The sequence below is a fragment of the Blennius ocellaris genome (genome assembly GCF_963422515.1).
Source record: "Blennius ocellaris genome assembly, chromosome: 7".
Lineage (NCBI taxonomy): Eukaryota > Metazoa > Chordata > Actinopteri > Blenniiformes > Blenniidae > Blennius > Blennius ocellaris.
In genome coordinates this window covers 10,380,816-10,407,794 of record NC_137656.1, presented here as the reverse complement: position 1 = coordinate 10,407,794, position 26,979 = coordinate 10,380,816, and the positions used below count along the sequence as shown (strand labels likewise).

The window sequence follows — 26,979 nt, the reverse complement described above, 5'->3', positions numbered from 1 at the left end:
TTTAGCTCAGACACTACACAAGCTGTTTTCTTCTATTAGGAGCTGCCAGAAATGTGCGTTTTCTAATTTAATTTCAGGTGACACCGAAAGAGGTTAAATGGGAAATTAAAAAACGAAACACGCTCCACAAGCAGGTGCTTTAGTGTGATGATAGGCACCAGCATACAGATGATCAGAAGTCTTGTATTAAGACCTGATTTGTAAGTTTGTCGGGCAATAACTCACTGAAAAAGCAATTTTCCTCTTGCATATTTTGGATTAACTAACACGGCAAATTGAAGCCAACATTGAATCCCATTAGAAAGCGTTTGAGCTGGGTTCAGCAGTGGTGACCTGAAAAATGCAGGAAACAACAACACCGTCTTTGCAGAAGTGAAAATTCAAATAGAGCAAAACAATTACCAGCAAATCTGAATTTCACCCCGCTCAAATGTATTTTCCCTATACTTGCAGGGATGGTCTGAGTAACTGCTTTTTCACCCCATTCGATAAAAAACAAAAAACAAAAAAATCACTTGAATATTTTGTGATCTGTGCTTGTTTGCTTCCTCTAAAAAGTAGCAATTATAGCAATACAAACAGAAAATTATAAAATTTTGGGGGATAAAAAAATCAGAACAAAAGATTATCTGTGTGGACAATTCAACTTTTTCATATATTGAACTTTTACTGCCTCTACGATATCTTCAGGATTTGGGTCTGTGTGTTGTTTGAGCAGCAGCAACGAACAAACACTGAAGCAGAGTCAATGCAGCGCTTGTTTTATTGCAGAAGTGAATCTTGTCCCGTCAGCTGAAAAGAGCAGAAGTCCTCCGTGTTGTCTGAGACCCGATCCCTGCAAGTCTTTACGTTGCTTCGGCCTGCGACTCTCAGCTCGACACTTTTTTTTTTTCCCTATTTAATTTTTTTTTTGTGTGTGTGTGTGTTCGACAGGAAGCCCCTGCGTTAGTATTTTTTTGATCAAAGTTTTGGCGTCATTATAGAATCACATCATCCCTGTGTATGCGCTCTTCATGATGCATTTTTAGCCTGTGATGAGGAATTGACTCTTTAACCTTCTTCATCTGTCATTTCTTTTCATCTAAAGTAGCTTTTTTCTCCAGCAGTGAGGTTCTACTTTTCCTTTGATCTGACGTTCAGTAGTCGAGGTTACAGACTAGGTGAGGGTCCTGCCAGGAAAATCGCGGTATTCTGTCTTGGAGAACGAGTTCCCACAGACTGCTTCACTGTGATGGCAGATACGTTTCCTCAGACCTCCTGTCGACTCCATCCTAATCATACCCCTCTCATCTCGGTTCAGCTCAGTTCTGTGTGTATGAGATGTGTGTTTGTTCCAGCTTTTCTGGCCTTAAGCCTTTCCACATGGTTTCATTTCATACATGTGCCTACGCTGTGTACCATATACGCATCTGTACGCTCCCCGTAGATTCTCATGCACAATTCAATGTATCCGAGTTATGTGATGTCTTATCTTCAGAACTAGCAAAAAAAAGAAAGAAAAGAAAACACGTTCAGGTCTTCATAAATGTCAAATGACTTGCATCGGTGCATTTCTTCATTTATTCTGTATTTATATATCTGTGCAGTGTTTTCTTTTCTTAAAGTGCCTGTTCACTGACAGGAGAGGAGTTTGTAACATCAGGAGAAACTAGTGCTCCGACTACCAGGCCCTGGTGTCCATCTGTTCTACGTTACTTGTGCTTCGGTCTCTCATATGGCAGCATGCAGCGTTAATTTGGCTCTGGTTGCATACCACAACTGAAGCCCTGAACACATGGGTCCCAGTCAGCTGAACGAGAAACGGAATGAGAGCGAGAGAGAGAGAGAGAGAGAGAGAGACAATTTGGTGTGCAAACTCGAAAAGGAGGCCCACAGAGATCAAAGGTGTGGGAAAAGGTGAACTTGACGTCTGTAGATTTATTGCAAAACGTGAAAGATTTGCCTTGTTTTCAAAAATAGAAAGGCTCACACACTCGGTTTATTCAAAATAAATGTAATTCATGTTTTGTGACATCAGGGCATGTATTTAAAAAAAAAATGTAAATGAACTGTGTGATTACTTCTTCTGAGCCACCAATATTGAGGTTGAATCTCATTTGTTCTGCTTAAAGGGTTTAATAACGCTTCAAAAGCTCATCTTCAGGGAGTCTTTCCAGAAATGGACTAGTTCTCAGGGATACGATGTCCAAGTCAGTTTTTACTGCAGCTGCTTCACTGGTCGGAAGTCTTTGTTATACTTCCAATATGCATAATGGCCGATTCCCGCCACTTTATATGATAATATTATTACATTATTTGAGCCTCCTGTGTTTTATTGCAGCCCCGAGGCTGTAAGCAGCTGATCAGCCATAAAACATTCACGTTTAAGGAAGTAAGTTTCACTTCAAGAATTCTGCAAACCTCTGCTGAAAATACTATTGATTTGGTCAATTACCAGAGAATAAATCAGCAGCTCATTCCGTAATACACATCACTGTGTCGTTAAAGGAAGTCTTTATCCTCGGTAAGGTGAATGATCATTAGATTTATATGCTTGGCAGAATCGATGTATTACGTGGGACGGCAGTCTCCAACCTGTGGAATACGAAGTAATTCATAAAAATGAGTAGAATCACCATCCCTTTGCTCCAGCTTGCAGCTGGGTTTTACTGTCGTGGATGTTTCTATTGTTTAGGTGTCTTTTCGCAGGCCAGCTGAAGAAGCCTGCGAGGCCGCGTGCCATGTTGTCGACGTTCCAGATCGCAGCTTCGCTTCTGCCGACTCCATTTCTCAAAGCACAGATTGTCTCTTCAGATGCAGTTTCATTTTATGTCACAGCAGTCTTCATATCTCACCCACAAAGTCGCGTCTTTTTCTCTTTCAAGGAATTGATTTTCATGAAACCTGGAAATTGTGACCTGAAGTGACTCACCGAGTCCTTTGGTGTGCGTGGCTGCGCACTAATTTGTGAATAACTGTCTCGTGTGTCTTCACCACACTCACTGTACATGCGGAGCGACCATCGTTTGTTTCCGCCTGACAGCGTGGCACTAGATATTTATATGCTTTACATTCGTTTCACACTTTTTGCCTATCCACACACACACACACACACACACACACACACACACACACACACACACACACACACACACACACACACACACACACACACACACACACACACACACACACACACACACACACAAGGTGCAGCTATTTGCTATCCAATCTTCTCAAAAACTCTTGTGATGTGAAATTCAACAGCAAGTCTGCAAGATTGCATGTGGGTTTCAATTTATCTAAGAGTGAAACCTTTACTTCAGTGAAGGTTTTGTATCGTCGCTGAGGTTACTGGAGAGTCGGTGCAACAAAGCCTAGTGCCGTAGCCCCCTTCCAGCTTGCCTTTCTTGATTATTGTTTTGATAATATTCAGTGTCAGCCTTCTGCAACCCTAATTCACTGAAAGCAGGTTTACAAGATGGAGACACTGATAAGTGAAACTTCTGTCATATATTATCTGTATTCAAAGTGGCGTGTTCATTGTCTCCGTTTTACGTGCATACTGCGTCTGAACATCAAAGAGGTTCAGCACAGTCAGATAAATTAACCGACTAACAAAGAACGATTACAGTAAGTGTTGTTTGATCTCGAAGGTGCACGTTGATTTACTGATTATTTATTCTGCCTGCCTGCATTTCGCAACCACCATCATTTGGTCTGGGCTCATAGCTCCACACTGTGTGCTTTGTATATAGGTTAGGCGATGTTTTTTTTTTCTCCAGTTTTTATTGTTGGATAATCACTGAGCTCCTATGATTGTACCTCTCGGTTATTCTGCTTAAGAGGGGAGGGAAGTCGACTTCCCAGACATCCTCACTTTAACCCTCAACGCTTCACCAGGCTACAGCCTCTGTAATGCTATAAGCAGACCACCCTCTGAACATGAAGTCACCTTTCAACCGTCTTAAAGTTCTGACTCACTGCGAGGTGGATGGTTCAAAATAGACGAAGTTATTCATGCTTCAAAAACTGCCAACGGGGTGCGTTTTAGAAAACGCTAACTTACTCACCAGCGATGCACGTCACTGCAACAAAAGCTCCTGGGTGTTAAAATCAGAGGTCTTGAAGCTTCAGCAGGGTGGATGGTGCAAATGTTATATCTTCAGGAGGCACTTGTGAAATCTACTGCATGGGGTTTTTTTATAACTTCACAGGGCAGGATATGCAGCAAAAGGCTGTTAAGATGAGGGGTTAGGTTACAACCGAGGTCACCAGTGGCGAAAACAGTCATGGGAAAATGCAGCGATGTTCTTGTGCAGAAGCAGGCATGGAATTCTTGGCATAAGTGGGCACAAATGGGGTGTTTTCTCTGAAGATGTGAATCAAGTGGAGACGACCTGGGCTAGTAAGTCTCTTTAATCAGAAACCTAGATCATGCCACAATGTTCAGCAGTCTGGGGAAAAAAAACATAAAACAAGCACAGCTAAGATTTTGGCCATCACGCGAGTTTCTGTTGCCACAATCAAATAAAGCATGTTTCACCGAAATGTGTCACTATTCCGTTTAACTGACAAACAAACTGACGTGGAAAAAACTAACGGCTCTTGGTAGGTGATCGAGCCTTGTGTTTTAGGTTGATTGTAAACTGGCCACCATGTACAGACGTTCAGACGATATTCATCATTCTTTCAGTATAATTTTACATTTTGCATCATAATTAAGTCATCACACAGCGCACTTGCATGAAAGTGGGCTGGAGGGATTAAGACTGTGTAGACAGCCCGTGCTTAGTCAAAGTCAGCAGTAATGACTTCTGTCAGCCGTGTGGTGAGTCACAGAGAGATCCTACAAAGTTAAAATCCACACATTTCCAAAGAAAGAACTTGGCGTAAATAAAAAAAAAAAAAAGGCTTCAAAGTACAGAGACCTCTCAGATGTTGTCGACTACATACAGTAGATCACTGCATCGTTTTTCTTTCTCTCGTTTCAACCAATGTGGTTTCGGGCAGATGAAACACAGACGTTACTGACCTTTTCTCTCTGATCTTACATGACTCGTGTCTTGCGATGAAGTAGTTGGTGTAACATGACTAAAGTGCCGATCTGCGATTCAAACGATGGTGTTGTGAGGTGAATTCCGGATGTTTATTGACCAGATCCGTCTCAGCGAGCGTGCTGACATGAAGCGGCTTGCCCACACAGTTCTCAGGAGCCGACCTGCTCTGGGTATGCTGTTGACTTATGAACTTATCTGTATTTTCAACTAAATATACCTCAAGTCAATCGATTTAAAAAATAAATAAATGCAAATTATGTAACGTATGCTTTTTATGCACTAAAATCTACAGCATTTTGTTTTGTTGAACAACTCAGACCCATAGTTTAATATCAAGCTATGTAAAGGCTGGGCGTTGTTGGTCTGCTGTATTGAACAATGACCAACACTTTGAAACTTTAAACAGTGCTGTCGTGATCTATGAGTTCACTCGTGACTTGTAAGGCCAGCCCGACTGTTGGGGAAACGTCTACATGTCGGGACAGGGGTGTGTTGGTGCTGTCTCGACAGTTGATGCTGTACGTGCCTTGCGGGTATCTCTTCTTTTCCATCCGTCAAAAACGCGATTGGTCTCGGCTGAACGGGCACCAGATGTGATTTGGCCGCGCCAGGCGGGGCGGTTGGTAGCAAGTGTGTCCAATGAGTCCGCATCTATGTCGAGTTCCTTGAGAGAGGCCTTGAGGTTGTCTTTGTTTCGTTTGTTTTCCCGCAGTTCATCATCGAGAAGCTGCTTTGTGAGTCTGCCGTCTGGCACCCTGACCATTTGGCCGGCCCTTCTTGCTTCAGCCTTCTAAATTAAGGCGTCGACACTTGTCTGTCTGGAATCGTGTCCCGCCATGTATTGTGTAGGAGTTTTGTGAAGACAGCTTGCGTGAAAATGATTGAACTGTCCAACGTAGCACTGTAGAAGTGCCAGGTCTCGCTGGCATCCAGGAGGGCGGTGAGGACCTCGTCACTGCAGATCTTCAGCTCAGTGCTTTGACTCTTAGGCCTTCAAAATTATGTTACTTTCAGAGTATATATTTTTATTTTGATACTGACTACTTCCTAAGTAAATAAAGTTTTTACCTTTTCACGCAGACGTTGGGTTTGTTGTCTGGCTTTCCTGGAGCAAGCTGGAACACAACTTCAGTATGAACAAATAGAATTCATGGAGTTGTGTTTCTTGGTTCGTGCACGGCGGCAGGTTTGGTGTGAGCTTGGGAACATTACTTTTGCTTTTAACTAACAAAAGTGGATGACGGTCATTAGAGTGCAACTCCACTGAGCCTTTCCCCTCCTGAAACTTGAGGAGGCTCCAGCTGGCTGCCGAGCCTCAGATTGCGGAGGAGCAGCACTGAGATTGTTCTTATTGTGGCACAGTAGACTGTCTCTTTTGTCTCGCCAGAACAGTAATTATATTGTGGAGTGACACATGCTGGTGGTCCTCCTTGTTCAAACCCCCCCCCCCAGCTCCAACTTCTGTGATGTGTCTGTTTTCCACCTCGTCAGTGGGGCTCATCTGGTTACCCAGTTCTCTAGAAACTAAATTTAATTGAGGCTCTCAGCGGTGGAAGATTTTCACTCTGATTAAATCTGGATTTAGTCCCACGTTAGATTTTGCAGACGCCGTCTTTTACCGTCTCCGTTAATATGTGACAATCCCGATATGAGTGTGAAATGCTTTTGGGAGATCCGCCACAATGACCTCCCACGATTAGGGAGTGTCTTTATCGTGAGAGAAGTTCGGATTTATATGCAGACCCATGCAGGTCAGAGTTTATATTGCAGACGGGAGTGTTGAAGCTTCGAGGAGTAGCCCCAAGTAAAACAACTGCTACCTAAATTTGGAGAATCCAATTTAGTGGGATCAGTCATCTGATTTATAAAGTAATGCTACATATCTCCTTCGGGGGCTAATGTGAACATCACTACAGCATGAAAGGAGGAAAGCACACCCCACCTAAGAATAATAATTCAGGTGCTAACTCTACAACTAGACAGGCCTGAGACGATAAACTTTACTCAAAGAAATGTTGGTTTGAGCCAAACTATGCTCTGGAATCTCCAAAGTAAACAGTACTTAAAATCTGAGAAAGTCTAATGACAAAAATCCCTGAAGACATATTTTAATGCAGCGCATGTGCTTTCACATTATTACTCATTTCTGTTTGGATGAGGCCTGAAGGAGACTGTAAACCCGTATCTCACGAAGAGTGGAAAATCTGAATATGCACTTGTCTTTGCCTCTGTGTGTTTTGCTTGACGAAAATCTAGAGAAACATCTATAGGAAGTTGCGTGGTTAGAGTCATGTGGTCAAGATGTTTGTCTGATCTCCTTCTCTGGTTTTATAGTTCTGCGACGTCTTCTGCACAAAAGATTATCACGCTGCGGTTGTGTGCGCCTTCATTAAAAAGCTTGACTATGTGCAATCCGTCATGAGCACTTGTATTTAATTGTCACTGCATCTCAAATGTATGCATGTACACCTCCCCCCCCCCCCCCCCCCCCCGCGCACTGTAATCATTTTGCTGGTGCATGTCCTTCTATTTGTGTGTGTGCAACTTTCAACCACAGTGCCATTGCACATGACCTCGCTGACTCGTGAGTGTAAAGCCCCGAAGCTATGCTACACCCTCGCTCAACATTTTCTTTTTCTTGGCCTTTGCTCTCATTATTTGTCAATGTCCTCGTGGACACACACACACACACACACACACACCACACACACACACACACACACACCTGCAAACAGTCGAGTTACCCAGCCCTCTTCTGTCATAGTCTGAGTAGGCACAATTGCACTGAGTTTAAGTGTTTGCATTGTCGACTCATGTACCATGTTGACTTAACCTTTTTTTTTTTTTTTTTTTTTTTTAATGACTGAGTGTTTATGGATGGAGCCCGACCTGACAGTGCTTTCTCAGCTCCAGAATATACCCCATGCAGGTACAAGCATGTAGATGTTTTGGAGAACATTGAATGAATTTTGCATACTGTTGTGCTTGAGGTGTGTCACCTGAGCCACGAAGGCTGAGGATGCAGTGCAGCCAGATAAGCGTGAGCCAACAAGACAAAGTTACATCCTTTTGTTTGGGCTTTTCTCTTCCTCAGAATGAGACACGATGACTGCTTTCGAAAGGGCAAACTTCCTTCATTTAGAAATTTGATGGTCACGTATATCACATGTTCAGTGATTTCTCTATTTCATCAATGGAGAATGCAGTACTTCTCCAGTCCTGGAAGCAGCCAGATCATAAATAAGTAAGCTCCCCTCCTTGAGGGCAGAGATTAATGCTGTCTGGTTGTTCCACAAAATGTCCATTAGGTTTATTAACTGAAACCAGTTTACCAGCACTTTTTTTTTTTTTTTTTTTAACCTTTATGGGGGAGATTTAGATGGAGGAACATCTAAGCTTCAGTTATGTCATAAATGTAAATCAAGCATGCGCTCACACTTTTTAGTTTTTTGTTTTGCTGAATTAGTCCCAAATCTCATGCGAGTTTTACTGTCCCCGCAGTTAATTTGTGGAAGTATGAATGGTGTAATTTGAACCCTTGTGCACCGAAAACAAACCGACTCAGCAGCTCTTTGTCCGCTTTGAACTCTGGTAAAGACGAGCAGGAATGCAGGACAAACCTTAGATGGTTCAGTCGTCTCATTAGTGCAGTGGAGGCGTGTTAAATACTGATTTAACCTGGTAACATTTCCACAAAAGTTTTAATTTGTGCAGCAATGAAATGGCGACATAATACCAAAATTAAACAGAATTTGCCTCACACAAATCGTGCCAAGTTGAAAATAACTGGATAAAAGCCCTCTGAAATAATACATTTCAGGTATGGCATCAGTTAACATGCAGTGGGCCTGAGATTAAAACAATAAAAACATTTAAAATAAAAAGCTAGTGTAAACACAAAATGATTTATCAGGATCATCGTGTTTCTTTTCATTTCCTACTGTTGTCTCATAAACATGGACACAACCTCAGATGACATGAAAATGAAATGAAAACATTATTTTGTTTTGACAACTAATCCCCCCCCCCTTCCCCCCAGTGGTAGTTGGAAGCATTCAGTAACTTATGAAACGGTGCTATTCATGTTTCTTCATGTACAAAATATCTCGAGGCAGCAGACAAATTTCCTGCCCCCCCCCCTCCTAACAATTCGATGGATGGGACACACACACACACACATGCACACACAAACAGGGATGTTTGGGCTTATCAATATAATATACGGCAACCGTTTTATCACAACATCAACATGTACAATGTTGTGTAAGACTGAACTTTGACACTTTGCTTCATTCATGTTCTGCAAATTCAAAATTACAGGATTTAAAGTGCAAATGAAATGTGTGCTTAACTAATTTTTAAAAAATGCCATTTGGATGACAAAAAAAAGTGGCACAAACATATAAACATCCGCTTCAGTGTTTTTATTGATTGCCAAATCATATTATTTTCAACGATTTTAACCCATATTGCTTGTTCACCTAATATCATGCAGCTTTAATAGGACAAAAAGACACGTTTCGGGTGCTGCACACCAATTTACTCAATTTTAGCATGACTAACTAAAAGAACTTGACAGTGTTTTAATTCAATCATGGAGCAAGTAGTATGAATAAAGTCAAACACCAAGGGTATTTACAACGGTCATGAGTAACACATAACATCACAAAGTGTGTAATTTGAAGAGCGAGATGAGAACACTTGATTTCAAGTAGGTTTATAACGGGAGAAAGGTAAGACGTCTGGCAAAACCCTGAACTGTGAGCCAATATGTCAGAAGTTTGAGTCCTGTACTGGTCATGAGATTCTCGGGGTTGCATTCTTGAGCAAGCGAGTTTACCACACTTCCTCTTGGAGGAAGCAAGCAGTGTCACATCTGTGATGCATGAATACATGATAACATCCCGAACGGCACCTGGCGCGTTCTCATTATTGATATATCGATCAACTCAAGCACTCTCTGTCCATCCATTTGTTTGGGGTTCATTTTTATTTATTTTTTTGCTTATTCATTTTGTTTTGGTACATGATTGGTTATTTCATTAAATTTTAGATATGAAGCTGTAATAAGTGTGAGACGGGTGAAGCGTTGTGCTCACTCTGTGTATCTGCAGCTGTTCCACTCTCCTTTCCTTCCAAAACGTCTCAGCTTCATTATTTACTGACCCTGTTAAGCTCCTTCACCATATTATTTCTGCATGTCTGATGTGATCATTACAAAGCCAAAACACATTTTAATTTATTTTCAGTGCCTCAACAAAATGCATTTTTTTTAAATTCTTCTTCTTATTATTATTATGATTAGAATGCTTCATGCCGTTTCCAACAGAAATAATTTACTGGTCAGATTCTCATTCCTGGGCTCTGGTCCTTGCAGGTGAAAGTCGGGTTTGGTTCAACTATATTACTTTAGGAACAGCAAAATAGACATTTCCGGCCAAAGCAAAGGAGAAAGCAGGAAGAATGTGTGGGCTGGACTCAACCAGAGATGTTTTACATACGTCTACATGCGCACAGTTACCGGACACACAACACACCCTTAACTGACCATAACACACACACACACGCCCATAACTGACACATGGCAAGAGTGCATGTGAACACGTGTGAAATCCCACAAAGCCAAACAGTCAGAAAAGTTTTCACGTCCACTCTGGAGTGAAATTTCATTTCAAAATGTGTTCAACTTAGCGGTTAACCGGCGCCACTAAATTTTGGCCGCCGAAAACAAATTTTTCTGTGCATTTCAAGTCTGTGTGGCAGCTTCGTGGCGGTTCGTGTCAAAATGGTCTTTTGTGGCCGTCTCTCCTCCCGACTTAATATGACGCAATATTCTGTTGCTGGTGAATATAAATGTGAGTGTGTGTGTGTGTGTGTGTGTGCTTGTCTGTTTGCCCCGCGTTTGGCCTGGTGACCCGTTCAGGGTGTTCCCCGCCTTCACCCTCGGTCAGCTGCACTCTGATCCAGCCCCAAGTGACCTCGAACTGGACGGATCAGAATAGAAGATGAATATGAAGAAGAAACAGGAAATGAGAGAGGAGATATGAATTCTCCAGTGGGAGTGTGTGCAAAGAGATGTTGTGACAACATTCTGGCCAGTGTCTCTGGTCAATGTGGATAGACTCGAGACTCGCAAACAATTTGGACCGTTACTCAAATAGTTCAGAAGCTGTCCCATTAAAACGAGGTCACGCGTTGCATAAGAAGCATAGTTTTTAGTCGAAAACACATTTTTAAACTTTCATTTGAGGTTTTCAGGAAGTACCATCTCTTGAGGCGTATTCTAGTGATAACACAAGTCTCAGACAAATGTTGAGGTGATTATTTTTCCAAACACGGTAATATATACATAAGATATCCTATTGTGCGACTGTGTATCATGTGAGGGTTTTTTTTTTTTTTTTCATATAATTTTCCATGGTGTTGACAACTAGTGAGAGATGGTGACTAGTTTATGGTAAATAGTTGAACAGTGCTGCAAATCTACTACTAAGTATAGACTATTTAAGAGTTTGACAAAATATCGGTAAGGCAAAATTGGATTTGCATTCTCATCAAATACAAAAATCGGTATGCTGCTGCCGTCAATATCTTAGTAATTATTTAAAAAGCTACAAAATTGTTCCTTTTTTTTCTGCCGCAGTGTTTCTACTTTGTCTATATTGGAGGAGCTTCTTAAATGAGACAGGCTTCAAGATCTGAGTTTCATTTCACTGGCAATTTAATAATGATGACTTTCATTTTTGCTGCACCTCATTTGAAAGCCCAGAATGTGTACTTTTCTGAACACCAAGTCAGATTAGAATTTTTTTTTTAAATAGCATTTGTATTACAAACAAAATTGTGACTGGAGACGTAAAAATCACAGCGATTCAAGCCAGCATTTCTATTTTATTTTTTTTTTTGCCTCAATGACAGAAATGTGGACATGGGTTGGCATATTTTATTGGAATCAACGTGTGGCCAGTCAAGCATGAAATGCCAGCGTTTGGTTTTGTCCTGGAGCTAATTGGAAGATGCAAATTGAATTGAAACGACTGATTCTAGTTTTTGACGACCACTCTGACCCACATGTAGAGTTATGGGCCCGACGTGGACGAGCTGAGATTACACTTATTTGGTTTTATCCTCTTTGAAACACAAACTATTATGTAGGATATGCCATAAAGATCTTGGTGAAACTTTTAAAGTTTACAACTGTAAAATAAAAAAATAAAAAATTGCACATGCAGATTTGTGGTCCATCGAAAGTTGTCGCATCCAAATGCCTCTATCTCATAAGCGATTAGAGATTTAGCCTATTTGACTTCAGATTCAGAATCTTGATTATTTTTACATTATATATGTATGTTTTCAGATTCATTAAGCAAAGTTGATTTTGTCATCTAAAATGTCAGGGAGAATGTCACTCAGATCTTGAAGCCTGTCATAAATTAGTCAAATTTAAAAAGAAGAAAATGGGCAAATAAGTTGAAAGTTGCAGCAGAATAATGAGGGACAACAGTGCCGACACACAAATGGGCTCGGAGACGGAGACTCGTCTGTTTGAACATCAAGTCCACATCCAAAATCTATTATTATTATTATTGTTAATATGTGAGACTCCGTGTGGGACATGTTTTGAGATGAATGGACTTCAAGGGCCGTCAGGACTTGTAATATTGTTCACTGAAATAAATCTCGTGATTGTTACTTACAAATGTCCATATCAAAGGAGTGTCAGTGTCCTGGACCTTGTGTAGTATCCTCCTGTGGGACACCTTGTGATTTCAAACCTTAAACCTCAAGCTTCAGTCAGTCATCTGGGGTTAAATTTAATCTTTTGGTCATCAGCAGAGAAAAGTAGGGTGTGTGTCTTTTTGGGTTTTTTTAAAGCACAAAGAGATGTTACCATATTTTTTTTCCCCCTGCTCTGACAGGCTTGCTAATTGGTCGTCTCCTGTGTGCAAAAACCACAGCTAATTCATTTACGAGGAAGTGCTCTCAGTTCTGTGAATCTCAAGGGTGCTGCCTTGACTTCTTCATATTTGGTTACATTTTCGTGTATCAGTGTTTCTGAGAAGCTTGCAAGGAGGCCAGTGCAGTGAAGTGACACATTTATTCATCACCCAGGGCTTTTGTCTCTAACGGCTTCTGACATGTTTCCGAGAATGCCGTCATCTCTATCAGTGTTGGTAACCCCACAACCCGTGCTGTGTGTGTGTGTGTGTGTGTGTGTGTGTGTGTGTGTGTGTGTGTGTGTGTGTGTGTGTGTGTGTGTGTGTGTGTGTGTGTGTGTGTGTGTGTGTGTGTGTGTGTGTGTGTGTGTGTGTGTGTGTGTGTGTGTGTGTGTGTGTGTGTGTGTGTTTCTCCCTCCCACATCCTCCATGATGCCACAGATCGAGCTGATGCTAAAGGTGATCAGTTTTCTACAATCTCCAGTTTGTGCACATGGAGATACATAAACTGATCCGTACAGAGGTCATCTTATGAGTCTTAATATTTTATTTGGCTTTTAAACTCTTGAACATAAACATTTCCGAACTAAACACATCCTCCTCCTAAATGTTGATTTTAAACTGAACAAAAAAAAAAAAAAAAAAAGGGGAGAACAATTTTTGAAGCATCAGCCGACTGCACAATGTGGTACTTGTTCTTCATGCCATTTGTAATGTGGTATTGTGTGATCACAGCTGCTTTTCACTGATCTATTCCTCAGTGGGACTTTCAACCGTGCGCTATCGTGTTTGAGATCTGCTTCCTGAATCAGACTCTCTTCTGAGTTCGTCGGAGGCCTTCGCACAGAACGAGTAAAGCAGGAGTGAGCCGGGATCACAGAGTCTATTTGTGTCCCGTCGGCTATTGAGGGATGACCTCAGGAGTGTTTATCAGCGTGACACAAGCAACAGGTGCTGGCAGAGTGTGGCGGCAGGGTGGAAGTGCAAAAACAATGCCAGCTGCAGTGGATCGCCATTAGCTGCAGCTGGAGATGTTGTTTCAACACATTTTGGAAAAGGAAAGAAAAGGAGTGCATGTTTTTTTTTTTTTTTTTTTTCTTCCTCTACAAACATACCGTGTGTATGTGTGTGTACAGTAGCTATAATCCAGATGTTCACCTTGATCTGATGGTAAAAGCAGTCCTCCACACATGCACATGGCACATCGATTAGTGTAAATGATGTATTGGTCGAAGATCGTGGGCGCTGTTTGTGTGCGTGAATGTGAAAAAGCCTCTCACGGCAGTAATTGTTGCGTAATGATAAAAACGTGCGCACATAAAACCTGTTTGCCATGATCATCTCGCTTCCCCCGGCTTTAATTAAAAAGGACATTTTCTTATTTGACCAAGTTCGTAAGCTTTGCGCTTGGTTTTCCGTTAACTGCACAAACATCTCCTGGAAGTAAGTTTATGAGCATTTTCCTGCCGCTTTTTTCCGGGGAAATGTGTTTTAATGTAAAGCTGATTGGAGGGGGAATTTGAGTGGAAACTGGAGTCGTGGTGTGAGGCCTCTGCTGCACGAGCACCAGTTGTTTGGACGGTTCTATTGTGGATCTCGACTATAATGAACCGGAGTTGACTATTACCGGCCTTATCAACCCCCCCCAAAAAAAAAAAATGCAGCCGTGGATCCGACATGAAAACAGGGGAAGTACAGGCAGATGTGTTGGTTACTGTGTTTGAGGTCACGGCCTTCCCTGGCTGCAAAAGCCCTGGTGGGCGGTGCTGCATGTGCATGTGCATGTGCATGTGCATGTGCATGTGCATGTGCGTGCGTGTGTGTGTGTGTGAGTGTGTCACAAATAATTGCGCACATGCACTGTTCAGAATCCTCTCTGGAGACCAGTTTGACCCGGCAGAGCCTCGGGTCAGTCCAACATACACACACATGCGTGCACCCCGGACAGCGGACGGCTACAGTGACCCTCGGAGGGATAAAGGAATGTCGAGTGTCAGTCAGTTACCATGGCGACGGCCTTGAGAAAAGGACCCTGGGAAGATGGTTTGGGACTCCAAACATCCTGTGTGTCGCCTGTGTGTGCGTGTGTGTGTGTGTGTGTGTGTGCTCAGACCATAGATGTGTTTGTGACTGTGTGGGTGAGAAGCTGCTCGATTGCATCTGTTGTCGTGTGTCTTGTTTGTGCGCTACTTTCATCATGTGTTTACGCCCGTTGCCCTGTGTGAAGAAGCTTTTAGTGCTTCACATATTCCCATTTCGTCTTCCCCTAAAATCTTCCGAAGTTTAAATTCCCAAATTCCCTGGTCAAGAAGAATCTCCTGCTTTCACCCGATCGACATACCATGTGGTCGTTGTCTAACTCGACTCAACAATTCTTTTTAAAGTCCTTTGAGAATTTTTATACAAACCATAAATAAAAGATTAGATAAAATACACACACACACAACACAAGACAATATGTCTGTAAAGGAGTAGGTAAAAGCAAAATGTGTATTTTTCCACTTTATTATCACTTCTTTGTGTTCAAAATTAAAGTAAATTATTCTATCTAAATTATTGTCATTAAACCAGCCATGCTGTCGCTGGTGTGTATCTGCATTTCATATTTGTAATATCTGTGTTTTGAGGGTGAAACGTCGTAGTGAAAGTTGACTCAGAGTGAAAACTGAGTCAATCACAAACCCCTTAACAAATCGCACACTGTTGATAACACTTTATTTCGATCGCGTGTCAAAAACATGAAAAATGCCTACGATTAGCTGTTAAAATCCCCAGAAGTTTCAGTGTCTAGTGTCTGGGTTGATCATGAAAAGATTTCTAACATACCTCACTAGAAGTATCGTGACTTCAAGGAAAAAGAAACATCGTCACTGATACTGTCAGTGATCATTCCTTTTTTAAATTTTATTTTAACGAGGTAGTAATTTACTTGAAAACCTTGATATTGTCAATGTAATATTGATAATTAACATTGTGTCACTTCTGTAATGGCTTTTATTTTTAACATTATTACATCTTAACATATTCTTGCAGACACAAACACAATAAACACAATAAACTCAACACCAAAAAGGCCCCGAGGCCCAGGCCAGTCTTAAACCCTGGACCCTCGCATTGTGAGGTGAGGGCGATGACCACTTCAACATTGTGCAACCCTGAAAAAGCGATGTGGTCATGATTTGTTTAAAATAGGTCCCCGGGCCACAAAGGATGGGGGAAATCTGTTCTGACACATCACCTCACGTACAAAACGCGCATTTTTCCCGCTCCTGCCAGTCATTAGTTGAGCTGATGAGACTCGATTGGTCTTCTGCTTGGCGGCATGTCCATTAAAACAGGCCTCCACTCGCCGCTCGGCTCCAGTGCATCAATATTTTAAAGATGTGAACATTTTGACGTGACGCCATCGTATTTTCTTCTCTAAGAAGACTTTGAATGGTAAAAAGCCGCCGGAACAGATTGTCCTTTGATGCACCCATTGCCGGGAAATGTGCGGCCGCCGTGCGTTGAGACATACGATCACTTCTTCCACGGATTCGGTGAGACGAGCCGGCTGTCGATGTCGAAGTCTGCTGGCAAACAACGCCACGAGCTGTTGAGACAAAGCGCGGTAATTTAAGACATGAATGAAAAGCCTTCCCCGGGGGCCTTGGTGTATATTTAAAGACTCTCTATGGTTACGTATGTCTTTAATGTGTCTGTTCTTCGGGGCTCATGGACGAGGTAGACACCCGGCGGTGACGAGGTGTTAACAGCAGCCTTTGTTTGGTGTGTGTCTCTCTGGTAAAAGACCAGGTTGTGCAGTTTAACCCTTCAAACGGCCGCCGCTCGCACAGCCGGTACAATTCCGGCAGGTTTAATGGCGTCTGGGCTGCATGGGTGCGATTTAAAGAGGCGCTCTGTTGTTTTTAATGGGTTTTTAAGATTTGCAGCATCAGGTACAATTAACTGGAAGTGAGCACTATGGAAATAAGAAGGCTCTCCAACCCCCTGACACTGAGGCCAGACTACATTTTGCGTGCGTTTTTAGTCATTTTGCAACTCGTTTCATCTCAGCGAACATTGATTATATCACCACAGCAATTATTATCATTTTGTTCCTCAGAATGACTTGCATTCATAGTGTTTATTGTGTCTGCATCTGAGTCATAAAATAGTGATGTTTCCTCATAAAGAGGTCTCAGCAGCCTTTACTTGCTAAACTCCTTGACTATTTTCTATACGACAAACTAAGAAATGCCACCAGGCGCCACCTTTTCACCCTGTATGTGGCGAAGTATCTGTAAGGAAGGAGAAGGCCCACCTGTTGTTGTTCACGCCCATGGTTCATAAAAGCTTTGACAGTCTTCCCTCATTGCTATTTGTTTTTTTTTTGTTTTTTGTTTTGCAATGTATATGAAATTTTAAAAAAAGGAACGGGGCCGACTTGAGTGTGTGCAGTAATAGGAAATGTGCTGTGAGCTTGAACTCGCTCCCCTGGCGAAGTTGATTCACAGAAACACGGCCTGTTATGTTGTTGCTCAACCAGTCAGACATCTGCTGCATGTTTTTTTTTCTTCTTCTTCTTCTTGTTCTTCTTTTTCTTCTTCTTTTTTTCCTCGGCACAGACACAACTGGTTCCTCAAAAATCCTCCTCCTCAGAAACTCATTCACATTCTCTCAATAAATTCTTCTCAATGAGTCACTCGGTTCAGCTCCAAGGCTTGCCAGCACACACATGCGTAAACACACGGCGAGTAAGAGTAGCGGTTCTTATTACCCGTCGCATATCCGGTGTTAGTCGTGATGATGGTTGAACTCGCATGTCCCTGTGGGTCTGCAGCTGCCATAAATCTGCCCGTTGGTTTTCGCTGGCGTTCTTGTCGGGCCTCTAAAAAGTTACCAAGCACGCGTTGTGTTTTCGTGCTTTTCTGGGACGCTCATTTCCTGGAAGGTTGCACTCAACTCAGTCATTACTACTGCTTTTTCCTGATCCTCCACCCAACCATCACCACTGTGTGAAGTTAGAAAGTAGAGGGCTTGACGGTGGTGTAGCGGTTAGTTTGGTCTCAGAGCGAGGACGTCCCCCGGTTTGAGCTTGATTTGTTGTGTGTTTTAATAGAAATCTGCTACTTTTAAAAAGTGTTTATATAGAAACGATGGGAGCATCTGCAGAAGCTCAACCGGACTTTTAAGGTTCATGGCACTAAATGAGATGCTGATGGGTTCGTGGGGGAACAAAACTACATCTACATCCTGCAAAGTTCAATGCTGACATTGAAAACTGCATTGAAGTAAACAAACGATAAGATACAGATATTGCCCATTGCTTCTCATCAAGATCAACAACATTCGACTTCATAGAATTGGCCATACTCGGTCAGATGATGGTCCTTTTCCCAGCAACGAGGCGGCTTTACTTAACACTTTGAGCAAGTCTTTTGAATATCTTTCACACATGTGCGTTTTCAGTCTTCAGAGGTGTCGATATCTTTAAGTCGATCTTCGCCCGGCAGAGATTTGCAAGATAACGTGAATTTTACAACCTGAATTTGAAGAAGCACAAACTAATTTCTCTGAACATCCTGGACTAAAAATTCAGCTGTGGCAGCACTTTGGCACCAGTGGCACTTTTCGTCAGTTCCTCATTCACCGAGTCACGTCTCACGAAATGACTCACATCCCCCTCTTCTCTGCGTCATCGTGTTTTATTGATAATATTAGACGCTGCGGTCGAAATGCAGATTGTGAAGAGTTATGATTAAGACGCTAAATCTTTTTCTCTCTCTCTCTCTCTCTCTCTCTCTCTCTCTTTTGTGTGTGTGTGTGCGTATGAGAGTGTGTGTGTGTGGATTAACATAGACATTCCTCAGGCTCACACACTGTCACATAGACTCAAACTCATCCGGTGCACAAAGCTCTGGAATCCGTCCTCCCTGCTCTTTCTTCTGCTCTCCAGCTCTCCTGCCCTCCCACCAACGCCGTCTCTTTCACCGTCTCGTCTGTTTCCTTTTGCTACCCCCCCCCCCCCCATTATTCTGCTCTCTGGCATGTGTCTATCCCTCAGGGTTTGATCTCGTTAGCTCTCATTGTGGGGCGTCACATTAATTGCCCGTTGCTACAATGCTACAACGGTATGAGGCGACACATTTTCCCGTGGAGTAAGTGCTAATTGTTATCAGGCAAACATTTTCTCAAAGGGAACAGTGACAGTTTATAAAACTGGATATTTGTGTTACATTTTATACAGTGAGGTTTTTTTTATTACTTGCTGAAACATTGTTGACAACTTGAAAAATTGGCTAATTGCCTTCGCCAAGGAGGTTATAAAATCACTCACTTTTATTTCTCTGTGTGTGTTGACAAGGTATCTCAAAAACGAATGAATGGATCTTCCTAAAAATAAAACTGGTACACATGTGCATTTTGATCACAGAAAGAGCCCGTTAAATTTTGGCGGCGATCCGCAGCAAAATCATTGTTAAAATAGAAAAAATTCATTTTTCACTATATTGTCTTATCTTGTTTTCTTTCAAATTATGAAAATAAAATCAATTGATCACCAAACTAAATAAATGAGTAAAGGCAGTTGATCTGGATGTGGAATATGTGTCATTTCCCAGTGTTGACAGGTCAGAAATATCTGGTTGCTCTTTACCAGAAGGAACTTTTTTTTTTTTTTTATTTCACACTAGCTTGAACAAAGCAATACATTATTGAGATAAACTTTCCTCAAGGTTTTCTATTATATTGATCAAAAGATTGTCGGCTTCTTCCTAAAATTATTTTATTAATCACGAGTGAAAATACTGTTTCGTGGCCGTCCTAAACTTAAACAACGATATTCAAAAACATGCTTTCATGCATAATTCCAGCGGTTTTTACGAGAATACTTGTTTCTTAACACGATTTGCACGAGCAACCAAATGGCTAATAACAGTCGGAAAAATGTCAGGTTTTTTAGGGGTTTTTTCTGTCAAAAATCTACCGGTACATGCTATCTTGGTTTTTTTGTTTCGTCAAAAATAATGCAAAATAGAACTGGATTTGTATTGCAGCTAACTAGTGCCCTGTACATTAATAACACATGAACAACTGTGTTTAATCATATATCCAAGCCAACCCTGTGCATCCCTAACACTGTTTCCTGATTAATATTAATTTTATATACATTTACAGTTTTGATGCCCTGAGTTAATGGATCATTTTGCCTCTTACAAAATGAAATCTCCACTTTTTCCCCCACCGATAGTTTTAGCTTTCTGGATGCACAACTGATATGTAAACCTCAAGTAGCTTCAGGGCTTCAGACCATATAATTGTGATTTTCTGTGTTTGTTTTCTTTCTTCTCTTTGTATATTCATTCCAAAGCCTTTGCGTATAGACATACAATTATCTTTTTAAAGCGTGTTACTCCCGCTAACCTGTTTCAGTTGATCCTTGCACGGTCACAACGTTATAATCTGCACAGAAATAATCTCCGACACAGTAACAGTGATATTAATAATCAGTCTTTTCCCTCCCGGTTCCCTCTGACTTGCTTTGTCAGGATTTGACATTTTCGGTCCTCCGACGTGGCCACACGCATCCAGCTGGCACATCTGACACACCCGCCCGTTCTCCATCTTGCCGTAATAGATTCTGACTCTCTTGTCTCCACATGTTTCTATCAGCTGTCACCCGGGCTTCACCTCTCGGGTGACCTCTGACCCCACATGCCACAGGCCCGTTCACATGGCTGAACCGAGGCATCCATCCATGTGTTTAAGCCAGCGGCCCTGCTCGCGCTCGCTTCTACCCAGCGGTGTGTAGGCTGTCCATGGCAGTATTAGTGACATATGATTAGCTTCGCCGCATGTGTCTGTCGTTGTGCAGCCACGGATGCTCGCGCTCGCTCTCAGTCGTCAGGCGGCTGGGGTTTTTCTTCTTCTTTTTTTTTTCGGTTTTCCTGCACGGCTTTGGGGAATTTTACACCTGAGTAGAGCATCAGCGTGCGCATCCTTATTTTAACACACCGTTCTTGTTTAAAGCTCAATATGGTGCTGTTGGTGGTTGTTTCAGTGTATTCAAGGTCACATAACCCCCCTCCCATCAGAAAAGCTCTCATCTCTTATTTAACTTTGTTCAAATTCGGTTTGTTTCCTGATGGCGGTCGCCTTCGGAGGTCCACCGCAAGGGCTCGCCTCACCCTCTCCTTCCCACAATTCACTGGGTAGCTTCACTTTAAAAAAAAAAAAAAAAAAAAGAGTCCTCAGTTTTTGCAGCAGTATTCACTATCAGAACGTGCACATTCACACACGCATCAGACTCGGTCTGCTTGTGCTGTGCACCATCTGGTTCTCATCAGGCGTAAAGAGAGTGAAGAGTCCACACTCGTGTATATGTTCATGGATAAACTCTTGTCTTCTGGTATCTGGAACTTAATTGGTTAAACTTAGAATAATACAGTTTGCAGTGGCGTCTCACTCAGACGTCAGTTCCTCTCAGCGCGTCTCATTTTCTTTTGTGATTTTTTTTTTTTTTTTTCTCCCAGCCCACAGCCAACCAGCATCACAGACGTGTTAAATCTTTGAATAGACCAGAGAACACAGGAGGCGTGTGTAGACCTATTTGATTAATTATACAAGGACATCGGCATCAGTCTGGATATGCACGTGCTTCTCTGGACTAATATGCTCCGATTACTTAACTGTAGAAACACAGCTGGAGATTGACTGCTGCGGTACTTCCGGACAAATTACATGCAGGCTTAAAGCTTAAATGACATGAATCCCAACTCTTTCCTCCTTCACCCGGTGGTCATGCTAATATCAGTCACCGAGACATCCGAAAGAGATTTATTTTGTTCAAATCGTCAAAAAGGAGAAATTGATTTTAAGTATTGATGTAGCAGAAACAACATCCTCATTTTCCTCCAGGCGGCACGTTTCTCGAGTTCCCGTGACCGTTTCATAGAGGAAAAGAGGCCACGAGTTTTCATTGCTTTGTATGTGCTGCTTTGCAGATTTGCTCCAATTGTTACAGAAGCAAAAGGTTGAAAGCTACTTCAGTATCAAAGAAGCCGGTCGTCAACGTCACAAAGGCTTTAATTGTGTCTGCAATGTCTTTTTCAGGCCTCCAGTCCCAAGCTGACCACTCACTGCTCAGATATCCAAGAAGTCCGTCGTTGCAACCGACTGGAGATGCCCGACAACTTAAACACATTTGTTTTAAAGGTACGGAAGAGTTTTGAGATGAACGGGAATCAAACTGGCTTGCACAACACAACATGAAAATCTCTGCAACAAATTTTGAAGTTTGGGCTGTTTGGTAAACGGTATCCTCCAAATCTCATCCCCACATGAGCTTTCAGTTACATCGCCACACATACACTCAGTTGAACTGTGAAAAGTGAAATATTTATAGGTTTATACCGTCTCCCGTCCAGTTTGCTTTGAGAATTTGTGAGAAAACTGGGCTCGTACTTATTTTAAGCTGGACAACAGGGTCTTGCAGCAGGTGATGAATCGCTTTTATGGGGTCGGTTGTGTCGTTAGCCAGGAAAACTCACCTGAGCAAAGCTGGTTCATTCACAAAAAAAGACAGAACTGTATTACTCCTGCATCGATATGAATTTGCTTTTGTGGCAGATGTTGCCAACTGTATTTTTCAATCCAAACAGCGTCATGATCTGTTTAGTCCCCGAGGTTATTTTAGGATCCATGTCGCCTTGATCTAAATTCTCACCAATATGACGCTGTGCATGTGGAGCATGTCCGCTTCTCTAGTTTTACACATAATCTTTGTTGTCATGGAAATAAGGAGACCCCAGTAGCTTTAAGATGGTTTATTGTTTCATCTTGTGTTTAGATCATTAGAAAAAAGCTACAAAAACTGTGAGTACTGCATAAATAACTATTATAATTTGTTCATACACACTGCATGTATTTGCATAATTTCATCCTGCGCAAGATACCCTGTGTTTCAGTGTCATCGTAATGTGGGCATATCAGACCTTCTGAATCAGGTGGGTGCATTTGTGGGATGATGCAGCCTGCATACAAGCTAATCATCCTACAAATGCATGCACCTTACAACAAAAAAAAGGAAAATAAACAGGCTTTCAAGTGTAATATATATTGCCATGATCAAGAAATGCTCACAAAATCTCCAAAACCTTTTGTGTTTATTTGACAATATGTTTGTTTCTGTTTGCAGGTTAATCGAGGTAGTCTGATATTTGAGACGGACAACGACCAGCAGGTCAGCTCGTGGACTACAGAGCTCAAAGAATGCATCAGCAACAGGTGAAGGAGACGCACTTCACGCAGATTTTTGTCTGACCGGAAGACATCAGAACCCGCAGTGTGACAGTTATTTCATTTTCAAATGGGTCATCCTGATTAAACACACGAGTCGAGAGTAGAATACCACATCCGTAACTGATGTTCCATGTCGTCTATTTTTACTTTTCTGTGCCCCGACGTGTGTGAGGGAAAAGGCTAACTTGTTACTTTTCTGCATTGTCTCACAAATATAGCTTGTAGCATGCGATCAATTTATGGAGCACAAAACACTGCAGTTTTCAGCCTTACGCATCGATGAGGGGGAACTATTTTACCTCTTCTTTGCCCTTGTTGATAACATCACTTGATCATGTTCTCACTTGCAGCTAAGGACGGTTCTCCCGTCAGCGACAACATGTGACTGCTGCTTACACATGAATTTCCTGAAAGTGAAAGTGTGAAAGTCTTATTTGAATAATACCAACTTTATGTTTGGATGAACTGCCTCTGTTTTTGTTTTTGTTTTTGTTTAACTCATGAATGAGTTTGAATCGGCAGCTTCTTTCTCCCTAACGCAGTGACCATGAGTGAACTCTAGTGAAACGCATGAAAATTCAAGCGCTCCAGCGAAATGGAGCGGTTCTAATAATTCACTTCTGAGCACCGTCATCGTGAGTTCGGGCGGACACTAAAACACAATTAAGGGTTGTTGGTTAGGATCCTCGACGGGGTATATGAAGCAATACTTTGTGGAAGCGAAGATCACAGGAAAACTCAGTGATGTGTTGCAGATTGGCGTTTGCATGAGTCGTCTGTCCTGTTTCAGCGTGATGAATAAAATCTGTATTTGTGTGAGAGGAAGTGTGGGGGAGGCCCGAGGCGCGGAGAATCTCAGGACCTTTCCCATTTCTGCAGATGTCTTGAATTACACACGAACACGCATAATACACGCGCGCGCGCGCACACACGTCCTGAATTTCGCCTCTTAATTTTGTCTAAATTTAGCACAACTGACTATATCTGATTTAGAAACATCGCAAATGCTGGTGATAAATCCACTTCCCAATTCTGACCTGATGTGGCTCAGGAAGCTTCAAACAAAGTCGGCGCCACATGGCTCCTCCAGTCCAACACATGCTATATATCGAAAAATGCTTCACTTTCTTTCATTTGAATGAAACCACTCTATCAACCCAGTGCAGAGAGGTTTTCAGATAAGTGAATATGTATTTGTTAAACCATTTTTCTCTTCTTTCTTTACTATTAATTGTTCTAAGGTGATTACAATTATAGAGCGCGTGACTGTTCCGAGAGGGGAAAAAAAGGAGTACATTAGCACCATGAAGCTTTTCGAAGAGACCCGCTGACAAGTTTATCCCATTAATGGATTTATTTTAAGTGTCGGTTGTGAAATTCTGTGCTATTTTAGTGAGTTTGGAACTTTTCAGAGGATGTCATAAAATATTTCATTATATGTTTTGTTTAATCATATTAACATCAAAATGTTACAAAGCTTTTCTTGTTTTTTAAATTTAAATAGCTTGCGATAGCGCTCGTGTGTAAAACCACAAGTTTCTAAACAGGGTTGTCGACTCCTAACTTTGAATCAGCATAATAATACTATTAGAATTGAGTTAAAATTCTGTATTACTTCACAGAATAGCTGCATTTATGTTAGTTCCAATAAGAGTCTACATCACACACTTTTACCCATGACAGAGTGCATGCATGTTGCACAGGTCACCGCATTAAAATGAGTAATGGCTGAATTACTGTCATAATGCTGAGGTAACGCGCGCCGCGTGGCTAACTCTCTGATAGAGCGTGGGACGCGTGTTTTTTATTGGTCACACCTGAGCTTTTCCTCCCGTGACCAGTCGAAAGAAGAAAAAAAAGGGCCTGCTCTGCGAAACACGGCATCGTTACTTGTGTGATTCATCAAGTCGAGACTACAAAGGCCCGCAGGAGGCAGAGAGCCGTGGGAAAGACATCCGGGAGGCAGCGAAACCACTGCAGATGCTCGTCGTCTTTAAATGTGGTCAGATACGTTGGGTGTAGTTTACTTGAAGCGTGCCGAGGCCTTAAATCTAATCGCGGAAGGATCGCCGACCGGCTTGAACAGATGGAACCTCACGGAGCCAAATGATTGTCGCGGTGATACGACAAGAGCGCGCCACAGTGAGGAGAATGGAGACTTGTCTTCCTGTTATTCAGAGAGTGGCAACCTCGAGTCAGCATTTAAGCAGGATTTGCTCCGGCTTCCCTCTTTAACCTTCCCGTTCTCTGTGTGCGTGCGCGTCCGTGTGTGTGGAAACAGAAGAACAGTGTCTCAGTTGAGATGTGAACTGGTGAACTGGACTCTCTTCCTGTCTGTTCTCCGTGTCTTCGTTTTTGTTTTTGTTTTTTCATATTTACGAGATTGGGCCCTACACGCACGCACGCACATGTAGGAAATGTAGGCTCCCCAGAGCAGGTTGGACCCCACGACTGTACAAAGTTTTTCCAGACGGTCACTGGAAGGAGCAGGAGAGCTGCGTTTTTCAGCAGCTTCAACAAACTTTCATGTCAAAACTGATGGGACCTCCTACTGCATGAGCTGAAATGTCATAGCAAACCAAAGAAGAAGAAGAAGAAGAAGAAGAAGGGCCAACACAGTGTGTGTAATCAACTTCCTTGCCCATCAGGTCGGGCAGCGTGGGTCTGGAGCCCCTCCCCTCGCCGGCTGACAGCTCCCCTCCAGCCAATCACACGCGAGCGGGCCCAGAGACAGGAAGTCAGAGTGAGTAGCGGCATGTTCGATAGATCCTAAATGAGACGAGTGAGATTTGTGTGTCGATATCGGCCTAAAGGAGGCGTGCAACCCCCGTAAACGCAACATCTGTAGATTTTATGAAGGCATGTTTATTTGTTCCTTATCGGTCGACCTCGTCTTATAATGTAGCTGTGGAAGGAGACGTTAAAACTGATTTGGATCGAAGAGTTGAGAGACAAAAAGTAAACGATAAACTGAAAAGATCCACACAGCAGGTTTACCCACGAGCCCCAACACGTCTCTCCCTTTCCTCCCCCAGCTTCTGTCCCCTTCACCCCATCGGAGCAGGCCAACCAGAAGACAGACCACTTCCTGTTTTCCTACCCCTGGTTCCACGGGCCCATCTCTCGCGTCAAAGCGGCCAACTGGTCCAGAGCTCTGGACCGGAGGGACACGGGGTGTTTCTGGTCCGACAGAGTGAGACGCGCAGGGGAGACTACGTCCTCACGTTTAACTACCAGGGGAAAGCAAAGGTACTGATGTCTCAGTGTTACATGTTGCAATAATATAGTTTTGGTTTTTTTTTTCCCCTCTCACACACACACATTGTGTCCTGGTTTAAAAACCTCAACGGTCCCTCCCTTGATGTTTTGTCTGTCCGCAGCACCTGCGCCTCTCTCTCACAGAATGGGGTCAGTGCCGGGTGCAGCACCTGCGCTTCCCCTCCGTCATGGACATGCTCAATCACTTCCGCTTCTTCCCCATCCCGCTGGAGTGCGGCGCGGCCGGCGCCGTCACTCTGTCCAGCTTCGTGGTCGCCAGCTCCAGCCCCCCGTCACAGGGTGAGACTCCCTTGAGTTGGTTCATGTAAAAAAAAAAAAAAAAAGCGGCCATGTTTGAATTGTGATGACATTTGAACAGATCCACCAGCGGCGTTGCCTCATGGTCTCTTCTCTCCCCCTCAGGTCAGCTCTCTGGCGCTCTGCTCGTCCCGTTCTCCCTCCAC

At 42.6% G+C, this 26,979-nt stretch overlaps 1 protein-coding gene across 1 annotated transcript in view; it reads left to right on the top strand.

Annotated features, from left to right (window-relative positions):
- sh2b3 (SH2B adaptor protein 3) overlaps window positions 1–26,979 on the top strand; it is a 48,152-nt gene that overhangs the window by 19,711 nt on the left and 1,462 nt on the right. The window contains 7 exon segments of the mRNA XM_080499255.1: window positions 22,070–22,171; window positions 23,154–23,242; window positions 25,906–26,000; window positions 26,293–26,394; window positions 26,397–26,506; window positions 26,638–26,815; window positions 26,939–26,979. Of these exon segments, the coding sequence (XP_080355381.1) occupies window positions 22,070–22,171; window positions 23,154–23,242; window positions 25,906–26,000; window positions 26,293–26,394; window positions 26,397–26,506; window positions 26,638–26,815; window positions 26,939–26,979 (717 nt within the window).